The sequence below is a fragment of the Puma concolor genome, chromosome B4 (assembly GCF_028749965.1).
Source record: "Puma concolor isolate L17-30 chromosome B4, mPumCon1.1.hap2, whole genome shotgun sequence".
Taxonomy (NCBI): Eukaryota; Metazoa; Chordata; class Mammalia; order Carnivora; family Felidae; genus Puma; species Puma concolor.
In genome coordinates this window covers 123163857-123185001 of record NC_141673.1, presented here as the reverse complement: position 1 = coordinate 123185001, position 21145 = coordinate 123163857, and the positions used below count along the sequence as shown (strand labels likewise).

Below are 21145 nucleotides of genomic sequence, written 5' to 3'. Positions count from 1 at the left end.
ATAGTTAGATCCTGTCAGGTCCTGCTCTTATGATTTATTAGGAGCAGTACTTGGTCTAGGGGTAATTATTTCCCACTATGGAGGCAAGATCTTTCTGAGTATTCAGATACCCAATGTCCTGAGAGTTGAGGTTTTTCAGTCTGGCTAAGGAGACCAGGCAATGTTCCTAGCTCTTCCTGTCTGCTGGATACAGTTTCCTTTACTTCTTTTTGGATGGTTCTTTTTTCAACCTCAGGTAATTTCTTCTCTCATATGTTCAGTCCTTTAATATTCAAATGGTGTTCTCTGTATCTCTCTGTGAGCATTTGTTCTCTCTGTAAAGAGTTTTCATTTCTGGTGCTTTGTCCTTACAGTTTTAGCTGCCTTGGTCTTACCTGATGTGAACTTTGGGAGTGTTCTGGGCTTGGCCTTAGCTTCTCTCCCTGTGCCTTGGCCTGGAAGAATTCTCAAGATGTTAAACTGGGCAAACTGAGAGCTCATCTTATTTGTTTATTGTTCCTTTGGGATTACTATCGTCGTTATCTGATACACAGCGTCTTGAAAACCATTGTCTCAATTATTTTATCTTTTTATTCTTTTTTTGCCATGGGAAATATGTATTGTTCATGCAAGAAGCCAAATATGGTCCCTGTTTCTCCATCTTGACCAGAAGAAGTCTGCTATTTTTTTCTTTTTTAAAAAAAGTTTATTTATTTTTTGTATCTCTACACCCAACATGGGGCTTGAACTCATGACCCTGAGATCAAGAGCCTCATGCTCTTCTGACCTAGACAGCTAGGTGCCACCTATTCTTTAACTTTGATTTTTACTTTATTCCTTTCTTCCCTTTTTTCCCCCTTCTTTGTGATTATTTGAATATTTTTTAGCATTGCATTTAATCAGTTTAGTAATGCACTTAGCGTTGCATTTAAATTTAATTAATTGCATTAAATTACCTTTTTGGCCGTATTTATGTATATAGTAGTTGCTCTTGGGATTACAGTTCTCATACTAATAATTTTAGACTACTCTGTGTACTGCTTCACACAAAATGTAAAAACACTGAAACCATATAGATCTCTTTTACCTTCTTCTCCAGTCTTTACTGTAGTTTTAATATGTGTTAAATTTATATACACTGAAAACTTTACCAGATCAACTTTTAACTTGTGATGTAAGCAGTCATGTATTTTCATGGAAGAGAATATTGTTGTTTTATCTAGTCATTAGCCATTAAAAGTACCTACATGCTTATCATTTTTTTACTTCATCTTGGAGCTTTCTTCTTGGCTCATTTTTCCATTGCCTGAGGAAAATTACTTAGTGTTCCCTTTAATTGAAATCTGTTTAAAGATAGTTTTGGACTTTATTTATCCAGTTGTTCGTTTGTTTATTTATTTAAACACAAAATTTATTGTCAGATTGGTTTGCATACAACACCCAGTGCTCATCCGAAAAGGTGCCCTCCTCAATACCCATCACCCACCCTCCCCTCTTTGCCACCCCCCATCAACCCTCAGTTTGTTCTCAGTTTTTAAGGGTCTCTTATACTTTGGCTCTCTCCCACTCTAACCTTTTTCTTTTTTTTTTTCCCTCCCCCCCCCCCCCCATGGTCTTCTGGTAAGTTTCTCAGCATACGCATAAGAATGAAAACATATGGTATCTCTCTTTCTCTGTATGACTGCTTTCACTTAGCATAACACTCTCTAGTTCCATCCACGTTGCTACAAAAGGCCATATTTCATTCTTTCTCATTGCCAAGTAGTATTCCAGTGTATATATAAACCACAACTTCTTTATCCATTTATCAACTGATGGACAATTAGGCTCTTTCCATAATTTGGCTATTGTTGAAAGTGCTGCTATAAACATTGGGGTACGAGTGCCCCTACGCGTCAGCACTCCTGTGTTCCTTGGGTAAATTCCTAGCAGTGCTATTGCTGGGTCATAGGGTAGATCTATTTTTAATTTTTTTGAGGAACCTCCACACTGTTTTCCAGAGTGGCTACGCCAGTTTGTATTGCCACCAACAGTGCAAGAGGGTTCCTGTTTCTCCACATCCTGTCCAGCATCTATAGTCTCCTGATTTGTTCATTTTAGCTACTCTGATATCCAGTTGTTCTTTTGATGATAACTTGCCTTTTGGTTGTATGAAGATTTTTATCTCTTTCTTTTGGTTTTCTATAGGTTTACTAATTGGCCTAGGTATGGATTTGTTTTTATTTATTCTGAGATTTACTGCGTTTCTTCTGTCCATGATTTGCTGTGTTCTGTTCTGGAAAGTTTTTAGGTATTATCATTTGAAATTTTGCTTTTGTGCTACTTTGTCTCTCACATTTCTCTGGGATTCTAATTACATGTGTGTAAGACCTGCTGATTATATTCTTCATGCTTCTTGTCCTGTTACTGTATTTTTCACACTTTTGTGTTTTGTGCTAACATTCTGGACATTTTCTTCTGACCTATTTTGTTGTTGCCTTCTAATTCTGTTTTCATCTATGTCTAAACCGTTGTTGATCCCATCCATTGATTTTGAACAAATTTTTGTTTTTACTTCTAGAATTTTTTATTTATTATTATAGTTTTCAGTTCTTTGAAAAAATTTTCAACTTTGTGTTGTATTTGAGCATAATAAGTATACTTATTTTAATGTCTGTGGCTAAAACTCCAAAATATAGATCTGGTTTGACTTTCTTGTTTCTGCTGGTTTTCATTTATGTTGTGTCTTTCATGTGTTTGGTACTTTTATTGTGCTGAAAATGATAATGAACCAATAGTAGAAGTTATTTGTAGTCAAGATTACATTGTTTTCCTCCAGAGAGGATGTATAATTTGCTTCTGTCTGGTGCCTGGGGGCACTTGTAATTTAGTATAACATGAGTCCAGTTTCAGAGTTTGAGATGAACTTAAAGCCTAGGTGCAATCTCTTTGAGGGCCTGTGTGCTTGGATTATTCTGGCTTGCAGCCTTCAGTGTCTCAGCTGGAAGGAAGGGAGGGGCTTACTCCTCCCCCTTCTCCTTCAGTTGTCTGTGGACATAGATCCCTGTATTTCCAGCCTTCTGAGTTTGTCAAAACCACCTTTTTTACCTGCTTTCTGTGAAATAGGCAGTGGGGGGGCAAAAGTGGCCAAAAGCTGTACTCACCTCCTTGGACTTTCATTATTTTCCAATTTTGGCTCAGTATTTCCTCATTATCACAGTTCTTTGATAGTTTCAGCCACATTTCAAAAACTAAAACATCAATACTTATTTATTTATTATTATTAAAAAAATTGTTTTAAGTTTATTTATTTTGAGAGAGCAAGCAGGGGAGGGGGCAGAGAGAGAGGGAGAGAGTGAATCCCAGGCAGGCTCCGTGCTATCAGCCCAGAGCCCGATGTGGGGCTCGAAGTCATGAACTATGAGATGATGACCTGAGCTGAAACCAAGAGTTGGATGCTTAACTCACTCAAGCCACCTGGTGCCCCCAAACATTAATATTTATTAACTACTAAAATATTTTAAGTTAAATATTGAAACAGTAAAATAATGAATGTTAGTACTAGTATTTAAAGTATCAATATTAATATAAAAGTTAAAATTTTAATAATTGACATTTAAGATTAAAATTTTAATTTTAGGTATTCAACTATAAAGCTTCTTACTTTTTAATTTAAAGTTTATTTATTTTGAGAAAGAGAATAAGCGTGAGTGGCGGTGGGAGGCAGAGAGAATCCTAAACTGGGTCCACACTGTCAGCGCAGAGCCCGAAGGGGGGCTTGAATCCACAAACTGTGAGATCATGCCCTGAGCCGAAGTCGTACACTTAACTGACTGAGCCACCCAGGCGCCTCTAAAGCTTTCTTATTTTCTCATAGTGGTTCTCAGAAGTAGTGTTGACTCAAATCATTTAGTGTGCTCTTATAAGAAGTGTCCGTGCTAGCATTTGCATTTTAAGAATGTTCTTTTGTTTGTGCCGTTGTGCTGGAGAAATGATGGAGTGCTTTATCAGTAGTGGTTTGACTATTTATAGTCAGTAATGAGAATTTGTTCATCTTTTTGTTGTACTTTTGCTTAACTAGGCTTTGAAGGGATCTCTTTAGGAAGTTAATGATTTTGTTTATCTTTGAAAAAGTTTTATTGAAAACTGGAAAATGACATTATTTTTATTTATTTTTAGGTTGGGCTCATGTGGTTTGTGCCCTGTATATTCCAGAGGTACAGTTTGCCAATGTTTCTACAATGGAACCAATTGTTTTACAGTCTGTTCCACATGATCGTTACAATAAGGTACAGTGGATGTTATTTTATTGATGTTTAAATACAACTTTTTTGTTCTAAAACTGGGAAATGTAAAAGGATTTTTTTTTTGTATTTTGTTTTATTATAGGCTTTCATTAAAAAAATTTAAATCATAGGCCTCCAGATTCCAGAGAGATTTGAAAAAAGTATAATTACTAAATGGTAAACTACATTTATTAAAATATGTTGTAAAGTCACAGGAGTACAACACAAACAAAAATATATTACCTTTTATACTCACCTATGTATTTAGCATTTTAACGTTTATGTGACATTTCCGTCCTTATATAGATTTGTCCTTTAAGAATTACTGGCTTTTTAGGTTCTTTCAAACATAAAGGTTCTATTAAATTCGAATTAATCATTATTTGGTATAACATTTGTTTTGATACTATACATCCTTTCTTGAAAAATAACCCTATTACAGAATACTACGTGCTTCTTTTCCTTTCCCCAGTTCTTTTCTATCCCCAAGATAGGATTTTTGTTGTTAGCTTTTTCTTAACAACTTAGTTAATATTTTCTTTGCTTTGCTCCCCCATATCTTTTTCTTGATTTATAGTACATATATATGTATTATTGCTTCATTCTCTTTTTGTACGTTAGATGATTTTTCTTTCACCCAATGTGTCTTTAGGTATGGTGTCACCATTAATTTAAGGTACTGTTACTTTATTTCATTTGTGGGGAGAAATTATCACTACCACCAATTCTAACACAAATATTTTTGTGTTAAACATTTTACAATATAGGTTATTAATATTTATTTTTAAAATTGAAAAATACAGGAAACCAATAGAAAAGTGCAAGACAGAAGTCATCCTAATCTTCTCTTTCTGATCTTCTTAGATTTTTGTGTGTGTGTACATTTTTATATGTAATACATATTTATTAAAATTGGATTATATTGCTTATACTGGTTTGTTTGTTTTTGAAATTTATCAACCCTGAACATCTTTTTGTATCAGTTACGTTTTTGACATTATTTTTAGTGGATAGTTAGCATGTAATATACAGTATTATTAGTTTTGATAAACTGGTTAAGGAATGTCTAACTGTTGAAGGGCCTTGATTGGGTTTGGCTTTGGCTTTGGCTTGTACGTAGCAATAGAATCTCTGTGTAAAGGGGTGCGAATGTTTTGTAAGCTTCCATAAATATATTGTATGAAATTGTACTGTGGAATGCAGTTTCTAATTTATGCTACATGAGTAATAGGTGACAGTGCTAATAACCTTATATCCTGGTAAGTGCACTATATATTACCATTAAAAAAATCTTCGCTATTGTTTTTAGTGAAAAATATTAGTGTCTGATTTTTTTCTGAGTAAACAGTAAGGTTAAATATTTTACACTTAAAAAAATTTTTTTTTAACGTTTATTTATTTTTGAGACAGAGAGAGACAGAGCATGATCGGGGAGGGTCAGAGAGAAGGAGACACAGAATTCGAAACAGGCTCCAGGCTCCGAGCTGTCAGCACAGAGCCCGACGGCGGGGCTCGAACCCATGGACCGTGAGATCATGACCTGAGCCAAAGTTGGCCGTTTAACTGACTGAGCCACCCAGGCGCCCCTACAGTTTTTAAAAAAAGCCTTTCATGTTTGTTGACCTTGAAAAGCTCTTTGTTTGTTTTAATATTGTAATGTTTTTCTTTTTTCTTTTTCCTTCTTTTTTTTACTGTTTTACTTATTTTTGAGAGGGAGAGTGCACGCACGTGCGCGAGCAAGCAGGGGAGGGGCAGAGAGAGGGAGACCCAGAATCAGAAGCAGGCTCCAGGCTCTGAGCTGTCAGCACAGAGCCTAAAATGGTGCTCGAACCCACGAACCATGAAATCTTGACCTGAGCCAAAGTTGGACGCTGAACTGACTCAGCCACCCAGGCACTTCTATTTTTTCTTGTAAAATTTGCTCTCTTCCGTAGAGCTTTATTTATTTTTTTAAAGTTTATTTATTTATTTTGAGAGAGAGAGAGGCTGGGACAGGGGCAGAGAGAGGGAGAGAGAGAATCCCCAGCAGGTTCTGCACTGTCAGTGCAGAGCCCGATGTGGGTCTCAAACTCAGGAACCGTGAGATCATGACCTGAGTCGAAGTCAGACACTTAACTGACAGAGCCACCCAGGAGCCCTGTTTTTATTTATTTTTTAACAAAGTGTTTTTTTTTTTTTTTAAATGTTTGTTTATTTTTGTGAGAGGGAGAGGGAAAGGGAGACTGACAACCTCAAGCAGGCTCTCCGCTGTCAGTGGAGAGCCAGACATGGGGCTGGAACTCATGAATCGTGAGATCATAACCTGAGCAGAAATCAGTAGTCAGACGCTGACTGAGCCACCTAGGTGCCTCCAAAGTGTTTTTTATATTAGAGGTTTCTTTCATTTGTCTTATGTACTTGCTGTGTATGCTTTTGCCCATAATTCAACATTTGCTTTTTAACTTTCATTATGTCTTCATTTTTTAAAAATTATTGTTGGTACTCTAGCGGGTTTTTTCTAGTTGAGAAGTTTAACATTTTTATATAATTTACACAACTATCTTCTATTGTTTCTGCTTTTGACACCATACAAAGAAAATCTTTCTTTTAAAAAAAAAAAAATTATTTATTTTTGAGAGAGACACAGCATGAGCAGGGGAGGGGCAGAGAGAGGGAGACACAGAATCCGAAGCAGGCTCCAGGCTCTGAGCTGTCAGCACAGAGCCCAACCTAGGGCTCGAACTCACAAACTGCGAGATCATAACCTGAGCTAAAGTCAGATGCTTCCAAAGAAAATCTTTATGTTACTGTATAAGACTTTTTTTTTAGTGCTTTCAAGTTCGTGGTTTTTTTTTTTTTAATTTTTTTTTTCAACGTTTTTATTTATTTTTGGGACAGAGAGAGACAGAGCATGAACGGGGGAGGGGCAGAGAGAGAGGGAGACACAGAATCGGAAACAGGCTCCAGGCTCCGAGCCATCAGCCCAGAGCCTGACGTGGGGCTCGAACTCACGGACCGTGAGATCGTGACCTGGCTGAAGCCGGACGCTTAACCGACTGCGCCACCCAGGCGCCCCCAGTTCGTGTTTTTTAAAAAAAAAATGTTTATTCATTTTTTTTTTTAATTTTTTTTTTTTAACGTTTATTTATTTTTGAGACAGAGAGAGACAGAGCATGAATGGGGGAGGGTCAGAGAGAGGGAGACACAGAATCTGAAACAGGCTCCAGGCTCTGAGCTGTCAGCACAGAGCCCGACGCAGGGCTCGAACTCACGGAGTGTGAGATCATGACCTGAGCCGAAGTCGGCCGCTTAACCGACTGAGCCACCCAGGTGCCCCTGTTTATTCATTTTTGAGAGAGAGAGCGCGAGCGTGCGCGCACCCCTGCAAGTGAGGGAAGGGCAGAGAGAGAGAGAGACAGAGAGAGAGACACAGAACCTGAAGCAGCCTCTAGGCTCTGAGCTGTCAGCACAGAGCCCCACGCAGAGCCCAAACTCAAACTGTGAGATCATGACTTGAGCCAAAGTGGCCTTTTAACCAAGCCACACAAGTGCACCTAAGTTCATGTTTTTAAATACTTGGTTTTCCTTTCAATTTTCAAGTAACTTCAAACTTAAAGGTTGCATTAATAGTGTAAAGAGCTCTTCCTCTCCTAAACCATTTCAGAGTTATTTATCATTTTATACTCAGACCCCAGATGCTTTAACATGCATTTCCTGTAAGAAAGTACTTTCTCCTGCATGACCAGAATACAGCCATCAGAATTCATGCATTATTACTGTCTAATCCACAGACTTCATCATTTCCCTAACTTTCATTCATGTTTCCATTTCCCAGTTAAGCCGTTCATAGCAAAAGGATCACAGATTGCATTTTGTCTTGTAATCTCAAATAGTAACTCAGTTTTCCTTAACTTTCATAACTTTGATACTTCTGAAGATTACAGGCCAGTTATTTTGTAGAATATTCCACGATTTGGCTTTTTCTGATGTTTCCTCATGATTAAGTTTTAGATCTTGTATTTTGGCAGGAATGTCACAGAAGTGATGCTGTGTTCTCATTGCGTCCTGTCAGGTGGTACATGATTTCCCCATTACTTGATGTTACCTTGATCACTTGGTTAAGGTGGTATCTGTAAGGTTTCTTCACTGGGAAGTTAATCTTCTTTCCCTTTGTAATAAATAAGCATTTTGGAGGAAGTGCTTTGTATGTAAATATCTTGTTCCTTGTGCCTTTAACCCACTGATTTTAGCATCCATTGTTGTTTCTTGGCTTAATTAGTTTATTACTGTAATTGATAGCAAGTAGTGGTTTTCTGTTTCCATCATTTATTTTACATTCATCGGTTGACACTCCACTTTTATTTTTATTTTTTTTAGTTGGTCGTTCACTTAAAGGAATAACTTGTTCCAGTCCCCATTTATATAAGTGTGGACTAACATGGACTTCTGTGTTAACTATTTTATTTTAATGGGTCATTCCCTGTTACTGCCATTTATTTTAATGATCATTTTGTCTCAGGTTTGTCTGCTGGGACTCCCTTCAGACTGGCTTTGTGTTTTAATAAGGTTGTGAGCTCTTTAGTTTTGACACTACAGTATGTTCAGGCTCATCTTGGATCATTTTTGACCCAGCTAGCCATGAATCATCACCATTTATCCAAGGAGTATTGATTCCTTTTAGAAACCAAAGTGGGCACTAAGTGTGCTTGTTGTTATTGGGATATTGCTATTCCCTGGCCCTCTCCGGAAATATATGTGTATATACAGATACAGAGATATATGCACATGCACATCTGTATTTTTTCAATGATTATCTCTATATATTGAAGACTGTTAAGTCACAGTGATACTTCCGATTCAGTGTATGGGTATACATTATACACATATGTATTTCTGTATATATAGAGAACCATAAACTCTTAGTAATTTCTCCAAATCCAATCCAGCAATGCAGGATTTTCCAAGTTTACGAACACAAATTTAACATAAACATAAACTTTTTTATGTTTATGACTCTCACGCCAACAGTGAGAAATCTGACTCCCATTATCCTCAGTGTGTTTGCTTATTTGATCAATCTCTCTTGTATTAACGTTGCTCCCATCCCCTAATGCAATGACCACCCTAACTTGGTTTGGATTCCACACATCACTCTGGGTTGCTGTTGCTTCCCTGCACCGGCTGCCCTTTGTATTAGTTGTGGTATTTGACACTCAGCTCCAGGCCACCACTCTTCCCTCATCCCTCAAATAGTTGGTCTCGTCACCTTGCTCAGGGTGTGGCACTGCCTTCCCCTCTACCTCCAAAACCCCGGTGGGAGCCAGCTCTGCTGGGGCTTTGACACCTGTGTTGGACTTCTCCCTTCCCTGGCATGGATGCTGCCATGCCTGGACCCACCTTAAGGCTTTAAGACTAATGTATTCAAGGAGTAAGAGAGGGAGGGAAGAAGGAAGGATTATTTAGGTATAAATCTTTTATCCATTTAGAGTTCATTTTATAATATGGTGAGGTATGTGTCTAACTTTTCCCCTACCACATAGTCCAGTTTTCAACACTAGTGAATGATCTGTGTTTTACACAGTGATTTGAAATACTGTTTTGGGCCACCTGGCTGGCTCAGTCAGAAGAGCCTGAGACTCTTGATCTCAGGGTTGTGAGTTTGAGCCCCACATTGGGCGTAGAGGTTACTTTAAAAAAAAAAAAGAGGGGCGCCTGGGTGGCGCAGTCGGTTAAGCGTCCGACTTCAGCCAGGTCACGATCTCGCGGTCCGTGAGTTCGAGCCCCACGTCAGGCTCTGGGCTGATGGCTCAGAGCCTGGAGCCTGTTTCCGATTCTGTGTCTCCCTCTCTCTCTGCCCCTCCCCCGTTCATGCTCTGTCTCTCTCTGTCCCAAAAATAAATAAAAAAACGTTGGGAAAAAAAAAAAAAGAAAGAAAGAAAGAAATGAAATACTGTTTGAATCATTGTTAAATTCTTGGATGTTGTGAACACTTTTTTTCTGTTCCATTGTTGCATCTGTCTATTCTTTTCCTAAAACCTATTCTAAATTATTGTGGCTTTATATACACCATAGTACATGGTAGAACAAGTATTGTTATGGATTTCTTTTTCCAGATTAACATTAGGACTAACAAAATACAATTGTGATTATATTAGTATTACAATGAAATACTATTTTGAGGAAGAATTGATTTTTTTTTTAAATGTTTATTTATTATTGAAAGACAGAGTCAGAGTGTGAGCAGGGGAGGGGCAGAGGGAGACGGAGACACAGAATCCGAAGCAGGATCCAGGCTCTGAGCTGTCAGCACAGAGCCCGACGCGGGGCTTGAACTCACAAACTGCGAGATCATGACCTGAGCCGAAGTCGGACGCTTAACTGAGCCACCCAGGCGCCCCTAGAAGAATTGATCTTTTTATAATATTGAATATTTACTTCTAGAAACTTGGTGTCTCTCTCCATCAAGTTGTTTTTTGTTTTTTGTTTTTTGTTTTTTGTAGTTTTCCTTATATGGGGGTGCTGTACAGTTGACCCTTGAACAATGCAGGGGTTATGGGTGCTGACTCCTTGCACAGTTGAAAATCCATGTATAACTTTTGATTCCCCCCAAAACTTAATTACTGATAGTCTACTGTTGACCTTACTAAAAAAATAAAGTGAATAAATACATATTTTGTATATGTATTAGATACTGTATTCTTATAGTAAAGTAATGTAGAGAAAAGAAAATATTCTTAAGAAAATCATCCCGAGGGTTGCTGAAGGGGAGGTAGGTGGGGGTTGGCCTAAATGGGTGATGGACATTAAGGAGGGCACTTGTTGGGATGATCACTGGGTGTTATATGTAAGTGATGAATCACTAAATTCTCCTAAAACCAGTACTACACTATATGTTAAGAAACTTGAATTTAAATAAGTAAAAAATTAAAAAAATTTTTTAAAAAATCACAGGAGAGTACACTTACAATACTGTACTGTATCACACATATAATTAGGCGCAGTTCAAACTCATGGTGGTCATGGGTCAACTCTCTTGTTTATGTTTCTTGGATTTTTATGGATGTCGATTTGTATAGTTAACCTTGAAAGCTTAATAATACTCTCTTCATGATTATTCAGTGTGGCTAATATGAGGCATGTAATTCTGAAATGATAGGAACAATTGGAAAATGGATTGTTGAGTTTTGGAAGATATCACTTTTTAATGGATGGTAGTAAAGAGCATTGAAGAACATTTATTAATATACTGGGCTCATACTGTGGACCTACTTTATATCAAGCATTGTGCTAGACACTGGGAATTCAAAGATGTATAAAATGCAGGATTTTTCTTCATGTGACACTCTCAATTAGAAAGAAGAGTAAATAATGTAATTACAGTGTATAAAAATAATATATAAGTACAGGTTTCTGCAGCTATCCAAAAGTAGAAAGCATTCTTGTGAAACTTTTCGTAAGCTGAAATTGGTGTAAAGCTGAGGAAGCAGTTACCATTACTCTATGTGGAAAAGGTTTTGAGTGTTTCCAGTCTGAAAAAATAACCTTTCTTAGGCTTTTCTGATAACTTAGGACCCATCTTGCTAACAAGCGCATGAAATAAACCGAGACAAAGCACAGATGCTTCCAGACATAGTTCAAAGCTCTGGAGGTCTGGTGCTGAGATGGATGCTCAGGGTACTTCCTGGGGAAGGAGCTGGGCAGCGCCGCTCTTGCTGCTCTGGGTGCACATTGACACTGTGACGGCTTCGTGGCAAAGCAGATGCTGAACATCGCTTTCACTTTTCACCTTTTTTCGTAAAAGCAAAAATTCTTTTCGGATTTCTTTCAGTTAGCAAAAACAGTTATTAATGTAAGCCTTTTGTCAAATCAAAGTGGCATAACACAGACTTTCGAAAAATGGGAGATATCTGTCATAATAAAAAATGTGAGTGGAGTGTTATGGAACATAAGGAAAGGAGGGATTACCTTTGCCTAAGGAGTTGAGTAAAACATAAAAAGGGATTATAGGGACTTTGCAGAATAACTAGGAATTTGACCTGTGGAAAAAAGGATCGTATGATAATTCCACTCAGAGAAAGTAACATAAACTAATATAGTAAGTGCAAAGGAAAGGTGGTAGGCAGTTCACAGAATAATAAATAATCCCGTGTGGCTGGAACATAGTGGGATTTAGGAAAGGAAAAAAAAAAACCACGAAGGAAATTTTGTGAGTGATAGGAAAGGAAATTTTCTAGAATATCTGTGTAGTATATCTAAATTTCAGAGAACTCATCGTGTTGACTTATTATGTTGTTAAGTTTTCTACATGTCATTAAATACATAATGGCCAGTTTTTCTATTATTTTGTCACCAGATCCTTGTTTTTATTTTTTGACCTCATATTGTAGCAATCAGTTCCTCATTTCACTGACATATACATTTTGTTAATAAAATAATGAGTGGCATATGTCACCTTTAAGTTACCTCTTAATAATTTTGAAGAAATGTGAAGAATTGTAATAGTTTTGAAGAAACAGATTTTTTTGAGCTGTTTTTGAAGTTTTCGGGGATAGAGACTTGTATTCAGAGTCAAGGAATCCTTTATTTAATTTAATTTCAATTTTTTTTATTTTTAAAGATTTTATTTATTTATTTATTTATTTATTTATTTATTTATTTATTTATTTATTTATTTATGTTTATATGTTTATTTTGAGAGAGAGAAAGAGAATCACAGGCAGGTTCTACACCCAGCACTGAGCCTAACTTGGGGCTTGATCCCATGGGATCATAACCTGAGCTGAAATTAAGAGGCAGACGCCTAACCAACTGAGCCACCCAGGCGCCTCTAAAGATTTTACTTTTAAGTAATCTCTACACCCAACCTGGTGTTTGAACTTACAACCCCGAGATCGTGTCACATCAGGAAGCATTTATTTTAGAAAGCTACAATTTCCAGAGAATAGTTGGTAAATGATACATGTGTTCTGTCTATATATATGCTTTTGAAGAGTCTTTATTTATCGATGACCACGAAGAAATGAATGTAAGTATAGGTAGGACCATAATAGACCAAACAGAGAAACAAAAAACAAGATAAAAGCATGGTGTCATTTAACTATAGAAGCTTAAAGGTGGAGGAATACTTAGAAATTGCTAGCCCGACTTCCCTTCAATCTTTTTTGAAAGGAGTAGTGGTGAAATAGCTGTCAAGAGAAGTGTTGATCAATATATTTAGCATCTGGTGGGAAAGTTTGAAAGGACTAAATATGCTCTCTGATTGGGGGATTCCTCATTAGTACCATTTAAAAAGCTAGGTTTCAGAGAGTGGAGCTAAACATTCCATATATCTATCCATTTATTGGGCCAACGTTTATGTATGGCATGCCCTGTTATCAGGCACTGCTGGAAGCATAAGGAATACATAAAGCTCCTACGTGGTAGGATAGATATGTACACATCAATGATTGTTAGTGTAGTATGTGCGAGGATTAGAGAACACAGAGAACGTTTACTTAGTGTAGTGTAACAGTGCTGAAGAGAGGGAAGGTATATCTTAGAAAAGATTGTAGCTTCTCTGAATTTTGAAGAGTGAGAAGTCTCTGGGTGTTGGCTGTGAGGAGAGGAAAGAGGAGGGAGTGCGACAGTAGCTATTAATTTTACAGACTGGAGGAGCATAAAAGCTCTGAAGTGGGAAATAGGGAGGGTTGAGAGGGAGAGGGTGAGGGAGTGAGAGTAGTATAGTAGTGAGGGAGAAGGGCACTATTGCTAGGAGTTTGAGTGTGATATGTAAAATGCTGAGAGATTCTCAAGGGCCTCCTGTGTCCTGTTAAGGAGTTTGAGTTCTATTTCCATAAAGGGTTTTTAGATTTACTTGGGGAGGGATGTACTCAGGTCTACCATCTAAAGGATAGTGAAAGGAAGATTGGGAGAGGGAGTGTAGAAGAGACAAGAGTTACTTAGACACTATTTAAGCTTTTGCAGTGTTCCAGAGGTAATAATGAGGGCCTGAAGTAGGAGAGTAGTACTAGGAAGGAAGAAGGGGCAGATCTTTTGGTAACATATGAGAGGTTTGATTGACTGGGTGTGATGACACACAGATGAGGGAGGAAGAAAAAATCAGACTGGCCTTTCAGTTTCAAGAACTTAAGTACTGGGCACATCATCATCACCTGAGATAGAGTCTATATAGAGTCATCAAGTTAATTGACTCATTTCTTAGAACAAAGACACTAAGCTTTAAATTCTTGGCAGATGTTGGTGGGACTTACTACTTTGTTTGTAGAACAAATCTTGAGTCTACAAGTTGTTTGCCAGCATACATTAACAATATGATTATAAGACTCCAAGATAAAATTCACATTTCTGCTGAAGCATTGAATATTTGCTTTTGTATATATCTAATATAATACATATTTGTTTTTGCTTGGCACTTGTATCCTAGTTACTCAAATGAACACGTAATTTTTTTTTTCTTTTGTGGACATTTGTGTCGTTTGGAAAAGGAAAACAATCTTGTAACCGTCTCTATAGAAAAATCTTTTTGCCCTTTTTTGCACCTCTGCTGATTCTCACTTTCCCTATTAGGCTTCTCTGTATTGTAGTGTTTGTGTCTCTCCCCCGCTTGCCAGTACACCCATGTATACGTATTCTGTTTTGTTTGGTATTGTTTCTCATTTTCTCAGGGGATAGTAAATTATTTTTCTTCTTATTTGCTTTTCGTGTATTTGTGCTTTCGTGTTCAGCCTCATTCTTCATTGCCTTCTTTCAACTCCGAGGCTCAGAGGCAGTTTTATTAAGCAGGGTTTATTAAGGACTGTGGAAGAATGGCAGTGTACTTTCTTTCACCGTTATTTCTTCCCTCCTCTTTTCAAGGCAGCAGTCCAGTCTAAACTGGAAATGCCAGTAGACAGTGGCTAAGTTAAAATTGTTCATGGAAGTAAACTTAATAATCTCACCAACATACAGATTGCCAGTATCAGGTTTTTTTCATGTTTGTTTGGTGTCTTGGGCACTCCTAGATGATAGATGCTTCTGTGGTATAATCTGCTAGGATAAGATTCTGTTAACATCTGTACTTAAAGGGAAATTACATTGCTAGGCAGTAGTTTAAAGCAAGGCAAGTCATACTTGAGAAATTTGGTTTATTCATAGGAAAATAAATGATAACAGGGTTAGAGTTAAGATCAAAAACTTTATCCTAGTCAGAAATTAAATTGACTGAAACTAGCTAAAGTACAAATAGGGTTGGCTGTAAGGCCAGTACAGTAGGTATTCCTGCAACATATGTGGGGAGTTGGACCTGGAACTAGAAAGTCACAGGCTGACTACCATCCATTCCAACTGTGGTGAGGGTCCTACGGTCTCTTTTCTGTCTGTGGTCTGTTCTTGTTTCCACATCATCTCCTAATTCCGTGTCTCATTTTATCTGAGTTTCCTACAGGTAACTTGACTCAGTGTCCAAGTTCTAAATTTTTAACAGAGTAAGTATGGTCTAGGTACTTGGGCTTCGAAGCCATTTTCACCTAGAAAAACATAGATGCCTAGTTACCATTCCATCATTAGCCTGGGTGGCTCAGTCGGTTGAGTGTCCAACTCTTGATACTGGCTCAGGTTGTGAATCCCAGCATTGGTGGCATCTGGCACCATGCTGGGTGTGGAGCCTGCTTAAGATTCTCTTCTCTTCTCTTCTCTTCTCTTCTCTTCTCTTCTCTTCTCTTCTCTTCTCTTCTCTTCTCTTCTCTTCTCTTCTCTTCTCTTCTCCTCTCCTCTCCTCTCCTCTCCTCTCCTCTCCTCTCCTCTCCTCTCCTCTCCTCTCCTCTCCTCTTCTCTTCTTCTCTCTCTCTTCCTCTCTCTCTTCTTTCTCTCCTTCTGTCTTCCCCTCTGTCCCTTTCCCCCACTCTCACACCTTGTCTCTCTCTAAAATAAGAAAAATAATAGGAGCACTTGGCTCAGTCAGTTGAGCATTGGACTCTTGATTTTGGCTCAGATCACAATCTCATGGTTTTTTGATTGAACCCCTTCAGGCTCCACACTATCAACATGGAGGCTGTTGGGGTTCTCTCTCTCTCCCCCTCCCTCCCTCCCTCCCCCCCCCCCCGCCCCTCTACTGCTCATGTGTGGTGTCTCTGTCTCTCTTGCTCTCTCAAAAATAAACTTAAAAAAGAAAAATAATAATAAAAAATTAAAAACAATTGAGCACAGTTAGTTTCTACAAAAGACGCCGGAGTTTAGGTGCTCTTGTTTACCTTCATGTCTCGTAAATATTCTATTTAAAAAAAAAATTTTTTTTTCAACGTTTATTTATTTTTGGGACAGAGAGAGACAGAGCATGAACGGGGGAGGGGCAGAGAGAGAGGGAGACACAGAATCGGAAGCAGGCTCCAGGCTCTGAGCCATCAGCCCAGAGCCTGACGCAGGGCTCGAACTCCCGGACCGCGAGATCGTGACCTGGCTGAAGTCGGACGCTTAACCGACTGCACCACCCAGGCGCCCCTCGTAAATATTCTATTTAAACAACTAGGTAAAAAAGCCTATAAACTGTTCCTGATGTACCTGTGCCAAATTGCATATGCTAATTCTTTAATTTTATAAAATAGTGTAGTGTTCTGCATAACCTTCTTGAGAATTTCTGTCTTTTTTTTTCAAAAGGAGTTCACAAAGGAGTTTTTGGCCGGAGGGCCTGGGTGGCTCAGTCATTTAATTTATACATATGACTCTTGGTTTCACCTCAGGTGATGATCTCTCAGGTCTGTGGAATTGAGCCCCCTGTCTTGCTCACAGCGCAGAACCTGCTTGGCATTCATTCTCTCTCTCTCTCTCTCTCTCTCTCTCTCTCTCTCTCTCTCTGTCTCTCTTCTCCCCCCCCTTCCTCCCCAAATAACACCCCCTCCCCAAATAAATAAATAAATTTTAAAAAAGAAAGGAGTTTTGACCAGGTTTAAAAAGAGATGATTTAAGGTCACCTGATGACTTCGTAAAAAACAGATCCAGGGACAATTGTATGTTGGGATGTTTTTTTTCATTATATAACACTAGCATATGGAATTACGGCATAAACTGTTAGTATACTCTATGACAGCATGGAATCATGCTGAATAAAACTGAGTAAACTGATCTCTTTGAGTTGTTTGTTTGTTTGTTTCTAACTTTTGTTTTTTAGTTTATTTTTTTTTCAGAGAGAGAGCAGGGGAGGGGGCAGAGAGAGAATCCCAATCAGGCTCTGCACTGTCAGCACGAGCTGGATGTGAGGCTCACTTACTGTGAGATCATGACCTAAGTCGAAATCAAGAGTTGGATGCTTGACCAACTGAGCCACCCAGATGCCCCTGAGTTGCTTGATTTTAAAATAGTAAATCTTAGCAAAGTGTACCAGGTGTCCAGGAAGACACTTTGAAGGCATGTCTGATTTTTCTAAACTAGTGCTTCTTTACATTTTTTGGGTCTTCGGGATTCTGATAAAATGTAAGAATTCTTTCTACAGAGTAATATACATCTGAATTATAACAAAATGTTTTACATATACTTTCTGAAGGATTATAAGAATACTTCTTGATACTCAAATTCTCTGCTTCCCTGTCATAGGATTACCAAATTTTAGATTACCTTGAATAATAAATAATTAAATGATTGATTTAATAATTGATGTATTTAAAAATAATACATTTTAAATGTATAAACATTTTTAAATATTTGGCATTTAAAAAATCTGTAAGTATGAGTTATAATAATGCCAAATATACAGATTTTATTCTTGGCTCTTTGGATGACTTTTTTTTTCTTTTTTTCTTTAATGTTTATTATTTTTGAGAGACAGAGCGTGAGCGGGGTAGGGGCAGAGAGAGAGAGGGAGAGACAGAATCTGAAGCAGGCTCCAGGCTCTGAGCTGTCAGCACAGAGCCCGATGTGGGGCTCAAACCCATGAACTGTGAGATCATGACCTGAGTCGAAGTTGGATGCTTAACCAACTGAGCCACCCAGGTGCCCCTGGATGACTCGATGTTTATGTCATAATTTTCCTAACCATTCCCACATTACCTGGCTATTTTTCTGTTGTAATTTAAAGCATGACAAGAATCTTGCTTCACCAACCCTTTTATTCTGTGTTTAGATTGATTTCCTTTGGCTAGAACTCTAGAGTTAGAATTACTGTGTTATAGATTATACCTGTTTGTAAGGTTCTGATAAGATTGCCTGTTTGTTTTCCACATTTATATAGCTAATAATTTATGAAAATGCCATTTTTACCACACCATTGTCTGTATTCATTTTTAAAATCATATTCTACATTTGCCAGTTTGATAATAAATGATATCCAGTTATTTGAATTTTTGATTACTTGTCAGGTTGTCAGAATAATATTTCTTTTTGTGTCTGTTTTTGCCCATTTAGCTCTTAAACTGTTAGGCATTCTAAAGTTATGTACTCTTTTTATTTTTTTTAGGTTTACTTATTTTGAGAGAGACAGAGACAGTGTGCGCTGGGGAGGGGCAGAGAGAGAGGGAGAGGAAGAATCTCAAGCAGGGTCTGCACTGTCAGCACAGAGCCTGATGTGGGGCTCAAACTCAAGAACTGTGAGATCATGACCTGAGTGAAACCCAGAGTCGGACACTTAACCCACTGAGCTGCCCAGGAGCCTCTAAAGTTATGACCTCTTTAAATAGTGATAACAAATTTTTGTTTGTATATACCACAAGTATTTTTTTCACTTTGTCTTCATTTTGGTGCCATAAAATATTCATAGATACGCAGTTGCACCTTGTAGTTTTTTTTGGGGTGGCAGTAAACAAGGTCATTAAAAATGGGATCTTTGCAAAGTAATTAAGGTATATAGGGTTAGAGCCGATCCTTGAGTAACACAGGTGTGAACTCTGCAGGTCCACTTACATGCAGACTTCGTCCGATCAGCATGGTACGGTACAGCACCTAAATGTATTTTCTCTTGTGAGTTTTTGAAAAAAGTTTTTTTTTTTAATGTTTATTCATATTTTGAGAGAGAAAGCACAAGTGTGGAAGGGGAAGAGAGAGAGAGGAAGACACAGAATCCAAAGCCGGCTCCAGGCTAAACTGTCAGCACAGAGCCTGATGCAGGGCTTGAACTCACCAGCCATGAGATCACGACCTGAGCCGAAGTTAGATGCTTAACCTGCTGAGCCACCCAGGCCCCCCTTCTTATGATTTTTTTAAATAACACTTTTCATCTGGCTTACTTTATTATAAGAATACAGTATGTAATACGTACGCCATGCAAAATATGTGTTAATCTGCTCTTTATGTTATTGGTAAGGCTTCTGGTCAACAGTAGGCTGTTAGTAGTTAAGTTTTTGGGGAGTCAGAAGTTATACCTGCACCTGCATGGGGGATCATCGATGCTTCTAGTCCCCTTGTTGTTCAAGGGTCAGCTGTATAGAGTATGCACCAATTAACAGTATTACTCTTGTTTAAAAAAAATTTTTTTTTTTTTTAACGTTTTATTTATTTTTGAGACAGGGAGAGACAGAGCATGAACGGGGGAGGGGCAGAGAGAGAGGGAGACACAGAATCGGAAGCAGGCTCCAGGCTCTGAGCCATCAGCCCAGAGCCCGACGCGGGGCTCGAACTCACGAACCGCGAGATCGTGACCTGAGCCGAAGTCGGCCGCTTAACCGACTGAGCCACCCAGGCGCCCCTGTTACTCTTGTTTTATACACTAATCTCTACACTTGGGCACAGAGCAGCTACCTGGGACTAAGGAAGGTACACATCACATTTACAAAATCATTCAGCAAGCTCCAGAAAATGGACAGAGTAACCCTTTACTCTGGCTCTTTCTCCATAGGTGGTTAAAATCTAATTATTTTCTGCATGTTGTGAGACCTATAAGGCAAAGTGATACAACTTCTCTTGCAGTTTTCAAAGTTACATGTAGGATGAAAATGACTTTGCTCATTGTCAAAGACTGTCTGTTAAGAGGGAAACTAAAAACCAAAACGTTGAAATTAAAATATGTAAGGATCGTCAGAAGTGAATGTCTTTTGTGCAAGAGTACTCACATGGTCCATTCTTTTTTCATGAAGGAAAGAATGGTTGAATTGCATATCTGGATATGTTGACAGTATTTTTTCCACAGCTATGGAAAAACTGATATTATATTGTATCGTATCGCGTCATATCGTATTGTATCGTACTATAGCAGACTGGTCTCTGCCTTCATCCATCCTGCAGCATGGAGGCTTTTTCATGGTTATCTTCCCTACTGCTGGATCAGGCTTCTATTCTGTCAGAAATATTTTTATTAGACCAAATTATATTCAGTGCAAGTTAAAATTTATTGTTAGAAAGGGAAATGGCAAGGTGACAGTAGAATATGCAGGTTCAAAGAGAGAGGATGGAAATGGGGAGGTCATGTAAGTTGGGAGACCCATAGCTTATAGTAGTATTTTAAGAGAAGGAAAACTTGAAGTTTTATTTTACAGGATCATATAAATATCATGTACATATTTATAATTACAAGGAGTAATAAGATGATCAGAGATGCCAGATACAGGAAAAAACAAGACATCTAAGAAGAAAATGATAAGGATACATTTGGGTCTGAAATTAGAATAATGAGATTTCATCACCCAACGGTAATGTCAGCAGCGCCAGGTAATAGGAAACCATGAAATAGTGTCAAAGAGAAGTAGAGTGCCTAGCAACAAGTTCTGATTGTCATCAGGTTACTATTGCTGGGGGGGATTTTTCTCTAGGTACAAAGTTGTAGAATACAGTTTGCCATTTTTTTAAATCCATGATGGGTCTGATTTGTTTTTCCCTTTGAAAGTTCAAAGCATTGGCCTGCTTTGAAATTGTGACTACCCAAATCCCCAGTTAACACAGCATGTGACCTTTTTTTTTTTTTTTTTTTTTTTTTAGGGGATAAGCCAGGTACCTTTTGTATCTACCTCCTCTCCTCCACAAGGATG

The 21145-nt window shown here is 38.2% G+C and overlaps 1 protein-coding gene across 16 annotated transcripts in view; it reads left to right on the top strand.

Annotated features, from left to right (window-relative positions):
• The window catches only part of MLLT10 (MLLT10 histone lysine methyltransferase DOT1L cofactor), a 241101-nt gene that overhangs the window by 79812 nt on the left and 140144 nt on the right, over window positions 1–21145 (top strand). For all 16 annotated transcript variants that reach the window (XM_086714783.1, XM_086714788.1, XM_086714796.1 and 13 more), the window contains one exon: window positions 4138–4247. In XM_086714783.1, the coding sequence (XP_086570909.1) occupies window positions 4138–4247 (110 nt within the window). The remainder of the gene's footprint in view (window positions 1–4137; window positions 4248–21145) is intronic.